This window comes from Pleuronectes platessa, chromosome 12 (assembly GCF_947347685.1).
Source record: "Pleuronectes platessa chromosome 12, fPlePla1.1, whole genome shotgun sequence".
In the NCBI taxonomy this organism is placed as follows: Eukaryota; Metazoa; Chordata; class Actinopteri; order Pleuronectiformes; family Pleuronectidae; genus Pleuronectes; species Pleuronectes platessa.
This window is the reverse complement of record NC_070637.1, coordinates 1,680,104-1,695,902: the sequence shown is the minus strand read 5'-3', so window position 1 is coordinate 1,695,902 and position 15,799 is coordinate 1,680,104. Positions and strand designations below refer to the sequence as shown.

Sequence of the window (15,799 nt, the reverse complement as noted above, 5' to 3'; positions counted from 1 at the left end):
AAGTTTTTATGTGGAAGGACAAACAAAATAAGCCTTACAACACTAAGTAATGGACTGGAGTATATATTTGTCCCACAGTTAAGCTTTATTGGTAACCGCTAGTAATGGTATTCTGTTTAAAGTCTTCACACAAACACAAGTTAATGAAACAAATATATGTATGAATTGGCAAATAAGACTTAACATCATGGGGAAAAAAATTGTACTTTAATTTTTTATGCATTTAAAATGTCAAACCAGAAGTTGAAAATTTTAATATTTATATTTTAAAGGCATTGACTGCCTGAAGGTTGAAAAGATGTAACTTTGTCAGAGTGCACTGCTGGATGTGAACATTTGGCATCAGAACTTCCTCCTGCTAATTGCCTCCCTCACCGTCATCCAGCAGGAACTCGCTGATCTCCTCCCTCATCTTAGACCTGCACATAATAGCATAGCAACTTAGTTCCAAGCATGACAGAACGGTTATATTCCTGCCTTTAGTTTAGTTCAATTAGCCAAGAAAAATGGATCCAAGGGTATCTGGATACGGTTGTAGATATATAAAGCTTTTCTTGACCTGGATGATTATCAACCTTCATTGACTTAACAGCACTCAAAATCTTTATCATTCAAAAAATGTGCAGAATTTCTCAAGGATTACAAGAGCAGTAATTGTGAGAATGTGGGTTTCAGACAAATTATATTTCCCCAAGCAAAAAGCAAGTTAACTAAAGAAAGTTATTTTTGGCTTAAGTAAATGACATGTGGAGTCAAGGATGAAGAGTAATCTTATAAAAAAAAAATTGAAAACAGACCACATATTCTCCTCACCTCCTTTTTCTCCTTTGAGCCTCTAACAGGATGTACTGGGGGAGATGCTCCACTGATGACTGTTAAAGAAAAAGCAATAGCAGGGGGAGTAAGCTGGGAAATGCCTGAATTTTATATATTGTTGTGTAGAGATGTGCATGTTGACCAAAAGCCTGCAGGTTCCGTGAATAGACTCGCACATATTGGACGGGAGCAGGTTGGCTGGTCCAAAAATGGCAAAACAGCTTTCACTTTATTATAAATATCTTACAGAAACATTGACTGCAATACTAGCCTGAGGTGACTAGGACTGCTCCCTCTCTCTTATACACATTCATGCCCTGGAGGGTAAGGGTGCTGTTATGCCCTGGCTGTAAATGATATGCATGACTTAAATATAAAATATCATAAACATCAACCATGCTTCTCTGTATATCTTAACCATAATATATATGTATCCTGGCCTGTCCTCGCTTATCAGTAGCAATGTCATCAGCTTATCAATGCCTTAAACGTTTTATAAAGTTCGATACATGTGTTTTAGTGTTGATAATAGAGTTCACCCATGAGTTTTTTGTGGTATCTGGAGCATTTATACTTCAGGAGGAAGAGGCTACCATTAATAACATAAAAGGTTTCATCACTAAAAACTTAAAATAACAGTAATAAAATAAACTTAAAATTTGAGAGACAACATGCAGTATGAGACAATTCATTTTTCCAATTTTCCAATGAAAAATGTTGCACTCATGAACGAAAACGAAAAGGACAATTGTTGGACTACAAGTGGAAATGATAACACCCATTCAGTATGTCCAGACGTTTTAACTCACCATATCTTTGATGGTCAGGTGACAGCTGTAACACAACAGGGTCTTCAGATTGGTTTTCTCTGGTTCCCTGTAATGAAAGATCATAGCAAAAATACAACAAGTGATGGTCTTAGAGGTAGAGTGTAAAGAAGAAGATGCCTTGATGAGTTTAATGGTCTGTCTTAAGGTAGGTAGGAGGATTTATCTGGTCACTGAAACAATGGAAGTCCGCTTGCTGTTGCTACAACACATTGTTTGCTGTTGCACCCCAGAAATGAAATGACTGGATGGGAACCGATAAGAGGAGTATGACTTAAATATAAGTCATACTCCTCTTATCTTAGAACAAGTTGTTGCCAATCAGCTGTGTGAGTTTCTCCGGGAAAATAATATATATGAAGACTTTCAATCGGGGTTAAGAGCCAATCACAGTACAGAGACAGCCTTGGCAAAAGTCACTAATGACCTTTTAATAGCCTCAGATCAGGGACTTGTGTCTGTCCTCGTTCTGTTAGATCTCAGTGCAGCATTCGACACAATTGACCATCAAATTTTATTACAAAGACTCAAACAGTTAATTGACATTAATGGAACCGCCCTTAACTGGTTTAAATCGTATTTTTCTGATCGCTCCCAATTTGTGCAAATTAATGATGAGTCATCTGTGCTTACCAAAGTTAACCATGGTGTTCCACAGGGCTCTGTGCTTGGCCCAATTTTATTCTCATTATATATGCTTCCACTAGGAAACATTATCAGGACACACTCGGTAAATTTCCACTGCTATGCGGATGACACCCAGTTATATTTGTCAATAAAACCTGAACAAAGTAATCAATTAACTAAACTTCGAACATGTCTCAAGGACATAAAAACCTGGATGACCCGCAATTTTCTCTTATTAAACTCAGACAAAACAGAGGTTATAATACTTGGCCCCAAACACCTTAGAGATGCATTATCTAATGATATAGCTGCGCTAGACGACATTGCCCTTGCTTCCAATAAAACAGTCAGGAACTTGGGAGTGATCTTCGATCCTGATTTATCCTTTAATAGTCACTTAAAACACATTTCTAGGACCGCTTTTTTCCACTTGCGTAATATTTCCAAAATCAGACATGTCCTTTCCCAAAAAGATGCAGAAAAACTAGTCCACGCCTTTGTTACATCGAGACTGGACTATTGTAATTCATTATTATCTGGCTCCAGCAGTAAGTCGTTAAAGACTCTACAGCTTGTCCAAAGTGCCGCAGCACGTGTCCTGACGAGAACAAAGAGAAGAGAGCACATTTCTCCAGTATTAGCGTCGCTACACTGGCTTCCAGTTAAATCTAGAATAGAATTTAAAATTCTCCTCCTCACCTTCAAGGCCCTTAATAATATGGCGCCTTTTTACCTTAAAGAGCTGTTAGTACCTTATAAACCCGCTAGGGCACTCCGCTCCCAGAATTCAAGCCTACTTGTCGTCCCTAAATTCTCTAAAAGTAGAGTAGGAGCCAGAGCTTTTAGCCATCAAGCCCCTCGGCTGTGGAATAATCTACCACTTTCAGTTCGGGAGGCAGATACCATCTTTTCATTTAAGAGTAGACTCAAAACCTTCCTTTTTGATAAAGCTTATAGTTAGAGCTAATTAGTGCGCCAGAACGTTACTTGTTCTATTTTATGACACATGACACACGGAGCTTCTCTTTCCAGCTTCTCCTTCCTCTTCTCCATCCCTATCCCCCTTCCCCGGAATCCCTTTGCTTTATCACCCGCAGATCCAGGGCCTCTGTGGCCGCACTATGGATTGCGGTTTGTGGATCGTGCACCGGGGGTCGCGGTGGTGGATCCATTGTGGCGGATTCTGAGTCATGTGGGCTGATCGTGGTGCTGGTGGCGGACCCTGTGTCGCGTTGGCATTGGGCACGGGCGGTGGATCAGGACCGCGGTGGTGGCTTGTGATGGGTCCTGGTGGTCGGTGACTGAGGACTGGAGTGGCGTCTGGTCTGGATGGTGGATCGTGGTCTAGATGGTTGCTGAGCATGGACTGTGCTTGCAGCGGGACTGCTTGGCATGTCATGTTGGGTTGTCCTTCGGGATGTCTACCCTCATCAAATGCTGCTAGAGACTTTGATTATTGATGATGTTCTCCTGCACGTGGCATCTATTGCACTTCTGTCCGTCCTGGGAGAGGGATCCCTCACATGTGGCTCTCTCTGAGGTTTCTACATATTTTTACCCTGTTAAAAGGGTTTTTAGTAGTTTTTCCTTACTCTTGCTGAGGGTTAAGGACAGAGGATGCCACACCCTGTTAAAGCCCTATGAGATGAATTGTAATTTGTGAATATGGGCTATACAAATAAAATTTGATTGATGATTGATTGACCTTACAAAACTCTTGAAATTCTAATGAGCCTCAACTAAGCAGGGGGCTAATTTACAAATGTGTTAGCATTATTGTTAATTCTGTTCTCATCAGTTGTGTATTCGTCTCCTAAAGTATAAGTCACGGCAGGGCTTTAAGAAGCGACCAGGTGCACAGCAGCAAAGATCTAAAAAGACTTCCTGTAAAAGTTCTGCTTAGAACCATGTTTGTAATTTGCTTGATGACAATCACTGCGTGACTAAAATACATAAATCCCTAAAGACTTACTTGGAAGAACAGCAGCCTTCACCACTCTCTACCTCCCCACAATCCTCTCCTCCTCCAGAGGAACAGCACGATCCAGAGGGAACACTTGACTCAAGCTCCACTGGAGCTTTAATGGAAACACAGGAAACCAATTTTTAATGACTGTGTGTGGGTCAAAATTCAGCTGTGGACTTTTACTGTACTGCCTTCATACCCTGCATTTGCCCTCTGCATGACTCAGAAGGCCCAAACACAGAAAACTGCTGCAGTACATCATATAACTTCAGCTGGAGAGGACTCTAATTAAGATGAAAATGACACTTCAGTCCAAATCTGTATTCTCTACCCTACCGATGACGCCTGCTCATATATTTAAACTTTGTCAGTATTCTGTTTGAAGGCTTTATTAAGAATTTTGAAAATGACTACCACGGAGGACAAAGGCAGAAATGTATCAGTCTTCATTTTGGCAGCTATTTTTGTTATAGTCTTAATCTTTAGACGAAAATGCATATTAGTTTGTCACATTTAGTCATTTCTATCCTTCTTAGTTTTAGTCTAGCTTTAGTCGACGCAAACTAATTACATTTTAGTCTAGTTTAACGTCCAAATGTGATAAATGGGGGGGAAGTGACGTCTTGGCAAGGTGTTGTTTTTGTTGGTGTGGACCAGCGGAGCGACCAGCCATGTTCGAGGAAACTGCGGTCCTGAAGACCTACATCGGATTTTCTCCACAAAAACGAGATTATTGCCACTATAATGGATTACCGCAAGGACTGAACTTTTTTCTGGGGGCTCGGAAGGTGGTGGGGAAAGCGCAGACCATTGTTTGTATTGTTTGCGGCAACTCACCACGCCACACCTACATACATTTAGCTTTGTGACGTTGCTTGAGGATTGTATGAACCTCGGGTTGGAGAAATATTGATGTATGAGATTTGTTTAAATAGTGTGTTTATGTTCAAGTTTCCACCTTTGTTTGCGGGCACAAGTCCAGGTGGTACGAGGGGATGATGGTGTTTTGTGTCAATACAGAATATGTATGCAACATGTCTGGGTTTATTTGGTTTATATATATATTATTTCATATGTGGTGAGACGGATGACAAGTTTATCGGTCTAAACAAATATTATTTGTTTATTGTAATTTGGTCAGGCGGCGGGCACCCGCACACAGCGTGACAGGTACACCCGTGCTCCTTAAATAAAAGCGTAGTAATTTTCCATTAATGTTCCTAAACAAGGCGAGTTGTTAGGGCATGTCAGGGAGGGCGTGGAGTATGGATACAGAACCCGGCAATATACAACCAATGATGTTAGGTGCATGCAAGTTTAGAAAAAACTAATTGCGAGTTAGTCAACCACCAACATTTTTATCTCGTCAACGAAAGTTAAAATAGATTTAGTCCTAGTTTTTATTTTCAAAGATCCGTTTTCGTCACGTCTTAGTCATGGGAAAAAGGACATTAACAAATATTGTATATTGTAATATTACATAATGTATACTGTACCAGGGTGAAGTCGATCGGTCTTAGTCCTGGCAGGATATTTAGTCTGGGAGAGCTGCTCCGAGGTCAGTGTGGCCTGAAAGGATGAAGAATTCTCTGAAAGAAATGAGGGAAACAAAGGGGAAAAAAGAAAAGAGAGGACAAAACAAATGAATGCCAAACAATCCTTCACTGCTGAGGGTGCCACTACCCGGTTCAAAAATAGCTTGTTAGAGAATCTGTGAAAGTCCTTTCTCTGCACACTAGTGATCAACACGTCTGTGTACGCCCACTCCGTCTGTCTTTTGCAGGCTCACAGATGTTTTACATACAGTCTGCACGTATTGCATCCTGTTCAGTGAACAATAACAAATGGCCTTTTGGGAAGTATTTCTGTGGTTGAGTGAATACTCTGTAGATGCCTGACATAAATTTATTATAGGTGAATAAATGAGGAAATTATTAAGTTATGTTTACTATACATGACTGAATGTTAATTGATTGCATGTAGCTTAGAGACGATCTACATAAGGGGGCTAAACCTGTCGTTCACACAGGAATAACCATCTGAAAGTTTAACTGCAGTTGTCAATGTTTAAATGTGCCTGTACAATCATCAGAACCTGAAGCTTCACAGTGGGAAAAATAACGATCTTAAAATAGACTTCAATGGAGGAAAGGCGCGGAACCAGGTCAAAATAGCATCATCATCTCTGCTAACCTTAAAAATGGGACAACAATGTTTACTAAATTTGGCTTATTATTAGGAGATTCAAAATTAACGTGGGATGATGATTTTGTGGAATTAACGTGTACATTATTTTAACGCGCTAACGCGTTAAAATAATGACCCGCTCCATGTACTGATACCCACCCCCACAAGCTCATGCAGAGCGACACACAGTAAAATCAGAGTTTGTTCACTTGAAGCAGCCGGTCAGGGACTTTATAGAAGAACAGTGAAATACAGAGTTTCTCTGGTCACAGCTGCTCAGTGATCAGCGCCGCTGCGTCATGATCAGAGCAGAAGCTGCAGTTGGTTTGTCCTGAGCTGGAGTTTCTGTGTCCTCCTCCACTCTGCTCTCACTTGAACTAATAAACACTCATCACTAGTTATCAGGACCTGATCAGTACATGAAGTAACTTAGTGTTTGTTTGAGTCACTCCACATTTTATGAGGCTGCATTTAAACATCCTGAAAGGACTCGTCAACATTTTATGCTCAGTACAACAAGAGACGTGACGCTCAGAGTCAGGACTCAGTGTTAAAATGAGCGGCGCTAAAAGTAGACATGATCCGACACCATCGATTCATAACCAAACACATGATAGTACGTTTGTCATCTAAATCATCCCAATCAAAAATGAACTATGAACGTGAACTAGTTCATTTTCATCTGCATGAACTGAACTTGGAACTAAATCTTCTAAGTGTGAACTGGCACAACAATGCTTCTACAGATGAGCTCACATTCAGATTTCATATTCACAGTTAATTGTGTAAAGGTTTGGTTGTTTGATTTGAAAAAGAAAAGAAAAAAGTTTTATTCAACCATCCTATATTCACAAAAAAAAAAAGAGTAAAGGCTTAGAAGCCCCAATTGTTTAGGACTAAAAAAGTTCTGAATAACATCATCCTATGTTTGCTCAGAGGCATAGCAAAGGGTTGTTTGGTATGTTTTAGTTTGATTTTAATAATTTTTTTCAATCTTAATAACTATAATTTGGACCTTTCATCAATAAATTAAAAAAAAAGTGAATGTATATATTCTTCATTTATCTTTCCGTTGCCACAAAAATATACAGAGAAAATGGAGATTTTTTAGGGCATTCAGAAATGGTGATTAATCAGATTAATTACAGCTACCCTGTGATTAATCTGATTAAAAATTGTAATCGTTTGACAGCCCTACTTATTACACATTATTTTTATGGAAACAGACTGCTATTTTGAGGGAAGCTCACTCCAAGCCATAGAGATTCGGGAAGAAGCTACACAATTTTAAAAGCTAAAAAAGCATTTCATGAACTCACCATGTGCAGTTACCAACAATGTTTACTTGAAGAGCAATGAAATTAACTTAACTCCTTCTTCAAACTCACCACCAGAAGTATCTAGAGTGCACACACAGAGCAGACACCTGTCAGAGCTGTCGTCTGTGGAGGAGCTCCCACATGCCGTCTGCAGCTTCTCACTGGTCCTACGAAACAAACAGCCAGTTTGTAATGACCTCATACTTCCAAAGCTGATTTGTATGTATAGAAATTTGTAAATTAACTGCATCCTAATAAAACAAAAATAAGCAGTGGTTCATACTGTATACTGTTTCCAAAATACCAAGAATCCAATATCTAGTGATAATGATTATGTCCAACCACTTACACTGAGTCATTTCTGCAGAATACATGATGTTTAGAGTTTCCCACTGACCTATAGATGGTGCTGACAGTAGAGGGGAAGTCTACTTGTAGTTTAGTGACAAAACTCTCCGTCAGCCGCTGTATACTGGCTTTTTCGGTTGTCTATAAGACACACACAAATGCACAGGGAACACAACAGTTAGGGGATATAAACATGTTCGTGAATTTATGGAATCACAGGGATTTGTTCAGAGCCTTTGTTGTGGGTATTTGTTTCAAATTGTGGCTGGGGGCTTTTTCTGCACTTTTAATATTCTTGAGTTGTGTCAAACTTGACTGGACTTCACATTTAGCAAGACTGACAGAGGCTGACATATGTGGGGCAAGATCTCTACCAGGAAGAAGACCAGATATTGGAATGAATTATATATTTATATCCAAATTTCTTTTAAACTTGAATTAAAAGTTTTGAAGTGTCAGCCCTCCAATTGACATTATAAACTACAGTCTGTTGATTTGCATGATTTTTAATAAGGAATAAATACCAGTCATCCAAATGAAAGTGTTTTCTGAGAGTAGATGGAAGCAGTGATATAAAAATTGGTGTTGGACGCTCACTAACATCCCACCATTTAAGAAAAGACCTTGCCTACAGTCATTGTACAGAGCACTGACATTACTGTTAACATCAACTGCCCTTGACTGATCTTACCTTAGTGTCCAGGCTTGGTATGAAAACAGAGACCACGTTGAACAAATGGTTGTAGTAAGCGATTTCTTTGGCTGAGTAGTCCCTCATTGGCCTCACTAATATTATGTCACCATACCTGGAGTCTGAGAAACCCTGTTAAAAACCACACACACAATTATAACACATCTGTTTAACACATCAATATCACAATCCGTCACCTAAACACATACACACCGTGTCCTGAGCCAGCTGTGCTCCTCTGCCTAGTGATATACTGGTGAGGAGTTTAATTGCCAGTCTGGTGCAGTTGTCTCCGAGCATCACTTTTCTGTAGCCCTCAGTACGAGCTGTGTGCACCAGCAAATGCTGCCTTTGAAAATAACACATTGTGGGGTCAGATTGGAATGACAAAGAGCTATTAAAAAGCTGAGCATTCATTTTGTGTTTTCTACCACATCATTTTTACTAGTAAGGATAAATGCTAAATATTAACCATATTTTTCTGCCAATACTACTTCTCTTGGCTTCTTTTGTGTCAGAGAAATTAGTTTTGAGTTTTAACTGGGTTTTTATCTCAGTAAAGTGGTTAATAATGTTTCAATGGGGAAAAAGAATAAAGGACTTGGATAATTGGGTAAAGTAAGTACAAAATTAACGAGTCTGTGTTTAATTTTCTTCTACTGTTTTTACAAACATGACAAAAAAAAGCCAAGACTGGTGCTTTATCCCAGATGAACATCTTTGGTTTAACCTGAAACTAAACACAGAAGCCCCATCAAGAATGTCTGGAGTCAAGTCGTGCAGGAGCTCATAACTGTCTGACCTTAATGTGTTCAGCAGGTCATGTCTGGCCGTCAGTGTCTTAGCTGATACAATCAGCTGCTGCAGGAACTGTGTGTGGGCCTCTGGAACCACTGGCAGTGACGTTGGGTCCTGGTCTTTTGGATTCAAACAGCTGCCACTGTTACTTTTAAGGAACTGATCCACAGCTTCTTTGTAGGCACTTGCTGGTTGTTCTGATGATGATGGGGCCATCACAACGACAGAACTGGGAAGGTCTAGAACCTAAGTGGACGTAGGAGGACACATTCCACAGTGAGTTTTGTTAATGTCTACATTATAAGAATTGTGTTAAAGGTTCAACTTCAGATTGTCCTTGTAACTTTAATGCAGTTAGGTCACAAATTGCATGTGAGAAGGGGCTTTAGATTCATTATGAATTTAATGCCTGTTATCCTGAGGGGTGTAACAGACTGTGAGAAGTCAAACCTTCCTCTGCCTTCACGTACCTGTTCCAGGGGCACCACATAAAAGGGGAAACCAGTAGCTCTGAACACAGCTTGCAGCTCAGCCACCGTCCTCACTCTCTCATCAACAGACTGACCTACAACACCACCCTCTAGGAATAACCACACACACAATCAGTGGAAAATGTTTTGGCCATAATCATTTCAGAAATGACAAAAGTCATAAAAATAATAACAGTTAGAGAATGATACTCCTAATTTAATTTACCATCAATGTAGACAATGCCAGGTAAGAACCTCAACTTCTTGTGAGCATTTTGACTCAGTCCCTAGAAGGAACATTTCAGTTTTCAGTTGAATTAATATTGAATAAAGACAATAAAGGGTAGACAAAAAAAGGAATGAATCAAAGATTTAAGCAACAGAAATATAAATTAAATAAAGGAGTGTTTTATAAATATATTTTAAACTTCAGGCCCACACAATATTCACAGTTTAGGTCTAGAAAGCAATCAAAACTGGATCACAGCTTAGCAACGGGCAGTGGTTAGGAAATGGATCAAGTTATTAAAAACACAGAATCAAATAGACTGGATTAGAAATATTAAATGGATCAATTTCCATTTTAAAAAATGGGGCAGCACAGTGGTTTGCAATGGCGCCTCACAGCAAGGGGTTTCTGATCCAGCAGGGATCTTTCTGTACATGTTCTCCTGTGCCTGCGTGGGTTTTCTCTGGGTATTACTTCCTCCCACAGTCCAAAGACATGCTGATTGGGGTTAGGTTAATACGAGTCTTTCAGTGAATTTAGGTGTGAATGATTGTTAAAGTCTGTATGTTGGCCCAGTGACATACAGACCTGTCTAAGGTGTACCTTACACAAAGTCAGCTGGGATTGAATGTAACTTCCCCTGCAACCCTCAAGAAAATAAGCAGAATAGTGTTTAATGGATGTATGGATTTTTTTTTAGAAATGCTTATTTTCCTGTATTTCTATTTTACTAGCAGACTTTTTTTGTGAACCCGTTAACCTGTATGCATTAGCCAATTTCAACAATTGAGTCAGAAACTATGGCAGAAAAAAGCATGTCCCAGATACATTCATCACTTTTTAGTGTCCCTTAGAAACCTGCGTTTTGATAATTAAGTTGTGCTGTGAGCATTTGGTTGTGAGAAATTGCAGCACATTCTAAATGCCATGCATGAATCAAATAAGGAAGTTATTTTCCCCATTTGCACGTGTTTTCTTTAGTTGCAGAGATCTCTGCAGGCCAGTATCCAGCATCGACATCTATAGACATGTGGATTACTGGGGTTTCTAAGTTCTTTACAAAAAGGAAAATCTACCACAACTATTAAAATTTTTTTTTTTTTTTACTAACACCTGTGCACTGTCAAGTTCACACAAAAAGATGGACAGAGAGAAAAAAGATTAACCTCTTGTACTTGACTGAGCATTGAACAGGACGAAGAACCTCCAGATACAGCCAACAGCACCTACAATTAGAGGACACACAGTTATGGAGCTGTCCAACAGTTTTTGCCTTAGTCTATGAAAATAATTGTGTCTAACAAATTCAAAAGATTAATTGCAGGCAGTGAACTTGGTCATGTTGTGTCAGCAGTGAACAGAGTTGAGAATTAAGTATTAAAGTCTAAAAATTAAGCACAAACACACAACATTATAGAAAAGCCAGCAAGAGGGGTCCAGCAGCAAAGAAACACTTTGCATTCAAATAATCATATAGACTAATCTAAATATATTGTACATTTTATTTGAATACTTTGTCTACCTGACTGGTAACATGTACTAAATTATTGTAAAGTGAATTATGATTTAAAATTTTTGATTGAACTGTTACATCGACAGTCCCCTTTATTTTTTTTACAAATATGCACATAAAAAATCTATCACTCCCAGCCCATGGTGGAGGTGAATACATATCCCTAGGTAAAGCTTCTGTACTCTATCAAAGATGGGGAAGATGGAGGGTTTTGCTCAGTATCTTGAATAGTATCTTAGCTATTCCTATACTGCACACTTCTGGACAGAGACTTCACAAGAAAGGGAAATTAGCATAACAACCTTCGTGTCCATTAAAGTACAGATTTTTGAGTTTACAGCGGTTTACTTGAATGGACCACGAAGTCCCTGTCAGCACCTGCATGCCTTACCATACAAAGCAATGTAATTGTAGATCTCTAAGCGGAGATCAGTGTCTCTTTTTTGCGTACCTTGTCTCCAGGGAAAATTATCCTATTTTTTCCCAGCATGGCTCTGAACTTGTGAATGAAGTATTCTTTGAAACAGTCCCTAACACAAAAAGAGAAATTATTGGAGTCAGGTAAACACAGTAACATCTTCAAAAGCCATTGAAAGCGATTAAGGTTGTAAAATAATCTCTTTCAGAAATCCCCTAGCTCCAACAACACAGCTGGCAACTCTAGCAATACCCAAGTTTAAACCAGTCCTCCCACACACCCTGTCACAAATTTTTTCTTGTGTGAACACTGGTATTACTATAACTGCTTGCAGACCTTAACTCCAGACATCCTCCACATTTCCTCCGGAGGAGATGTGTCAGAGCAAATGTCTGTTTGAGAGCCTAAGCAGTTTCTAGACTCTCTTTGCCTAGCCCATTAGCAGAAATGGATGTGAGAATCCAGCAGGGCATCCCCTGCTGGATTCACTTTGAGAAAGTGGGGTGTTGAAGAAGTTTCCAGCATTTGACAGACCCAATAACATAGAAGACACCGTCGAAGATGTCAAGAAAGTCTGTGGGGATAAGAGCTGACGCCTGTGTCGATGTGGTATGAACAAATTCAAATGATCTCAGCAGCACAATAAAGAAGTTACGTCGTGCCTCTGCCTGCTGCACCACCCCTCATCTGAATGGAGGATTTGTTGCTGTGCTGGACATGTCTGAGCAGTGCACATGCGTTGTGAAAGGCAAACTACAGATAAAGTCCGGCCCAAACTCTGGGGAGATCATCCGCAGGACAGGTCTAAAAACGTTTTACAATGTAAGACATTGGGTAGGTTCAAACCATTGACTAGTATTGACTAAAGAATTGTAAATTCTCTTCAAACTGCAGCAAGACAGAATTGTATTTGAGACTAATAATCTGCCCTCTTTTATAAAGAAGCCCAGAGTTCTAACATGGAGGGTATTCTATCACCTGATATAGTACCATCAGGACATTCAGAATTGTGCTATAACCACAAAGGCAATCTACACATATACACAGACACAGCTTTTGGCCAGTTGCAGTCAGTTTATTCACAGCCTCCAAAACCACATCCTGAGTTTGTGTCACATGACCTAACAGTCGATAGTTGTTACTTTACACACGGGTTGAACAGCGCAGAGTGCTTGATGCCTTACCTGCAGAAGGTATCTCCTGCTCGGATGACCACAGCTGCACTCGCCTCTTTGCATTTAACACATTTCTTGAAAACACTGAATAAATGGAAGAAGAACAGACATCTTAATCATGCATGCATATGTTATGACATGTTTTTGCTGACATTTATAAACAAACTGTAGGTGAAACTGACAAGGTAGCTACAGTAGCTACACAACAGCAGTAATGGGAAGCATCTAGAATAAGCATTTCATCTCATGGTTTAGATTGCTCTTACTTTTAATGCTGTAGGTAAATGGTTTTGTATTTATAAAGCGATTTTCTAGTCTTGATGACCACTCAAAGCGCTTTACAGTACAGTTTTACATTCACCCATTCACACACACATTCATACAGTGCACTATTCGCAGCACTTTGTTATTCTATGGGGGGCCATTCAGGGTTCAGCATCTTGCCCAAGGACACTTCGGCATGTAGATGGGTCAGACTGGGGCTCGAACTGCCGACGTTCAGGTTGGAGGTCGATCACTCTACCCCTCAGCCACAGCCGCCTGTGGCTGAGGGGTAGAGAAAAGGTCTTTCTTTGTAGTCATAATCTTATTGTCTTTTTTAAGTTTGGTTTAAACCAAGATAAATTGCCACAGCCTGATTTTAGCACACATGTATTGAACCTCTATTATTTCCAGATTGTTATTGAGTCTCGTGCATACATCTGATTACACATGACAGCTTTATCATTGGCCCAGAGACCGAGCAGTGTTGCCGAGCTAAAGTACCACCACCTGTCCCACAGGTTCTGGCAGTCAGTTAACTGTCGGTTTAGTGTCTTGAATCATGCGGCAATTGGCCACTTTGCCTGCGTGGTAATCCAGCATTCAGGACCAAGGATCCACTTGACCCTCCACAATGACAGACTGCTCATGATAGAGTATGGGGCTGGGTTGTTGGTTCGATCCCTGGCTCCTCCATTCCTCAAGACAGTGACTTATCTGTGGCCCGATGTTCCAGCTTTTCTGGTAATATATTTTTTAATCTTCTTTCCAGATGATTTTCTCAGATTTGTCATTTTCATGAAACAATTTTTGTTTTGTTATACAGGTTAACGTTGCATACTTAAAAGCAAGAGTGTACTTAGTGATCATAACAATGTACAGCAAACACGAGTCATATGACTAGTCATGTAAAAACATCACCCACTTCAACAAGGTGGATGCCCATTCTTTCATGTATCCTCCACTCATTGCTTTTATATTAAATAAAGGTGGATGTTCCCGATGATCAGTAGGGTTGAGTCATCTGAGAAGGGAAACAATGAAAGTAAAGTGGCCCATAATGTGATATCATGAACTGGTTTAGCTAACAATCGCTAGCTGGATAACGTATACATTGTTTAATGTGCAACTGGAATTATATCAACTCTGGTAAATCGGCTTTGAAGTCCTTACGAGCTCGAAGATGTAATGGAGCGCGGCATAAACAGCGCTCACCAGTTATACAGGAGCAGCGTCAGTGAGGACTGTATGAATTTAAGTGAGAATGGTCAAACTGTGCTGCAAAGCGCTTTGAGTGGTTATCCAGACGAGACACGAGACAAGTCCCGTATAAATACAGACCACTTGCTATTACCAACACAAGTGAACGGGACACATGACGAGCACAGCGGATCAGATGTCCCCTAATTTAGTTCCCTACCTGGGCACCTCCGCACGGTCCAGCCCATCATGATAGTCTTCATCCACCTGGCACATTGTGAAGTACGTGATCTGCTGCTCGTACACGAAAATTGTTTTTGTAAAAAGGTGGTGGTCATTACACTGCATTCACTTTTGGTTGTCAAGCGCCAACGTCACGTGCCTGAACGCGGCACTAGCTGATGACGTAATTGAAGAACTTCTTCTTCTTCTTCTTCTTCTTCTTCTTCTTCTTTGTCTTCTTCTTCTTCTTCTTCTTCTTCGTCGTCTTCGTCTTCTTCTTCATCTTGTTTGACGGCGGTTGGCCAACAACTTTTAGGTGTATTACCTCCACCTTCTGGATTGGAGTATACCAGACATTCCGGCATTTACTAAAAATCTGATAATTGCCTACAACTAAATGCTCCACTGTTTGTAGTGACTTCTATTGCTGTCCTCTGCTTCTAGCATGCTCAGCATGTTTGTTCATAAATTTGTATTTACTCTTCAGACCACTATGGTCAAGTCTTGTTCTCTCGTTCCCTATCTTTATTTAAATAGGCTACTATAATAATATTGGCCCTTATTTTCTCTGTCCCACTCTTCCTGCCATTTCTTTTTTCATTTTTGGATTGATTGTACTTTTAACCTCAATCTTGCAATACTTTGCAATATCATCATATTATATATTATATATTTCTAAGATAAATCTCTTATCTTAGTTGTTCCTTATGTGTATTTATCTGCCAGCTAATT

At 39.9% G+C, this 15,799-nt stretch overlaps 1 protein-coding gene across 1 annotated transcript; it reads right to left on the bottom strand.

Annotated features, from left to right (window-relative positions):
* Nucleotides 1-187: 187 nt before the first annotated feature.
* Nucleotides 188-15,371, bottom strand: ctu2 (cytosolic thiouridylase subunit 2 homolog (S. pombe)). The gene is made up of 16 exons (XM_053436323.1): nt 15,066-15,371; nt 13,394-13,468; nt 12,243-12,321; nt 11,445-11,504; nt 10,276-10,336; nt 10,050-10,159; nt 9,584-9,825; nt 8,995-9,130; nt 8,782-8,913; nt 8,140-8,231; nt 7,812-7,909; nt 5,733-5,825; nt 4,243-4,348; nt 1,626-1,692; nt 814-872; nt 188-419 (listed from the first exon to the last, which is right to left on the bottom strand). Exons 1-16 carry the CDS (start codon nt 15,191-15,193, stop codon nt 359-361), a joined length of 1,599 nt encoding a protein of 532 aa, XP_053292298.1. The 5' UTR covers nt 15,194-15,371; the 3' UTR covers nt 188-358.
* Between the last annotated feature and the right edge of the window lie 428 nt (nt 15,372-15,799).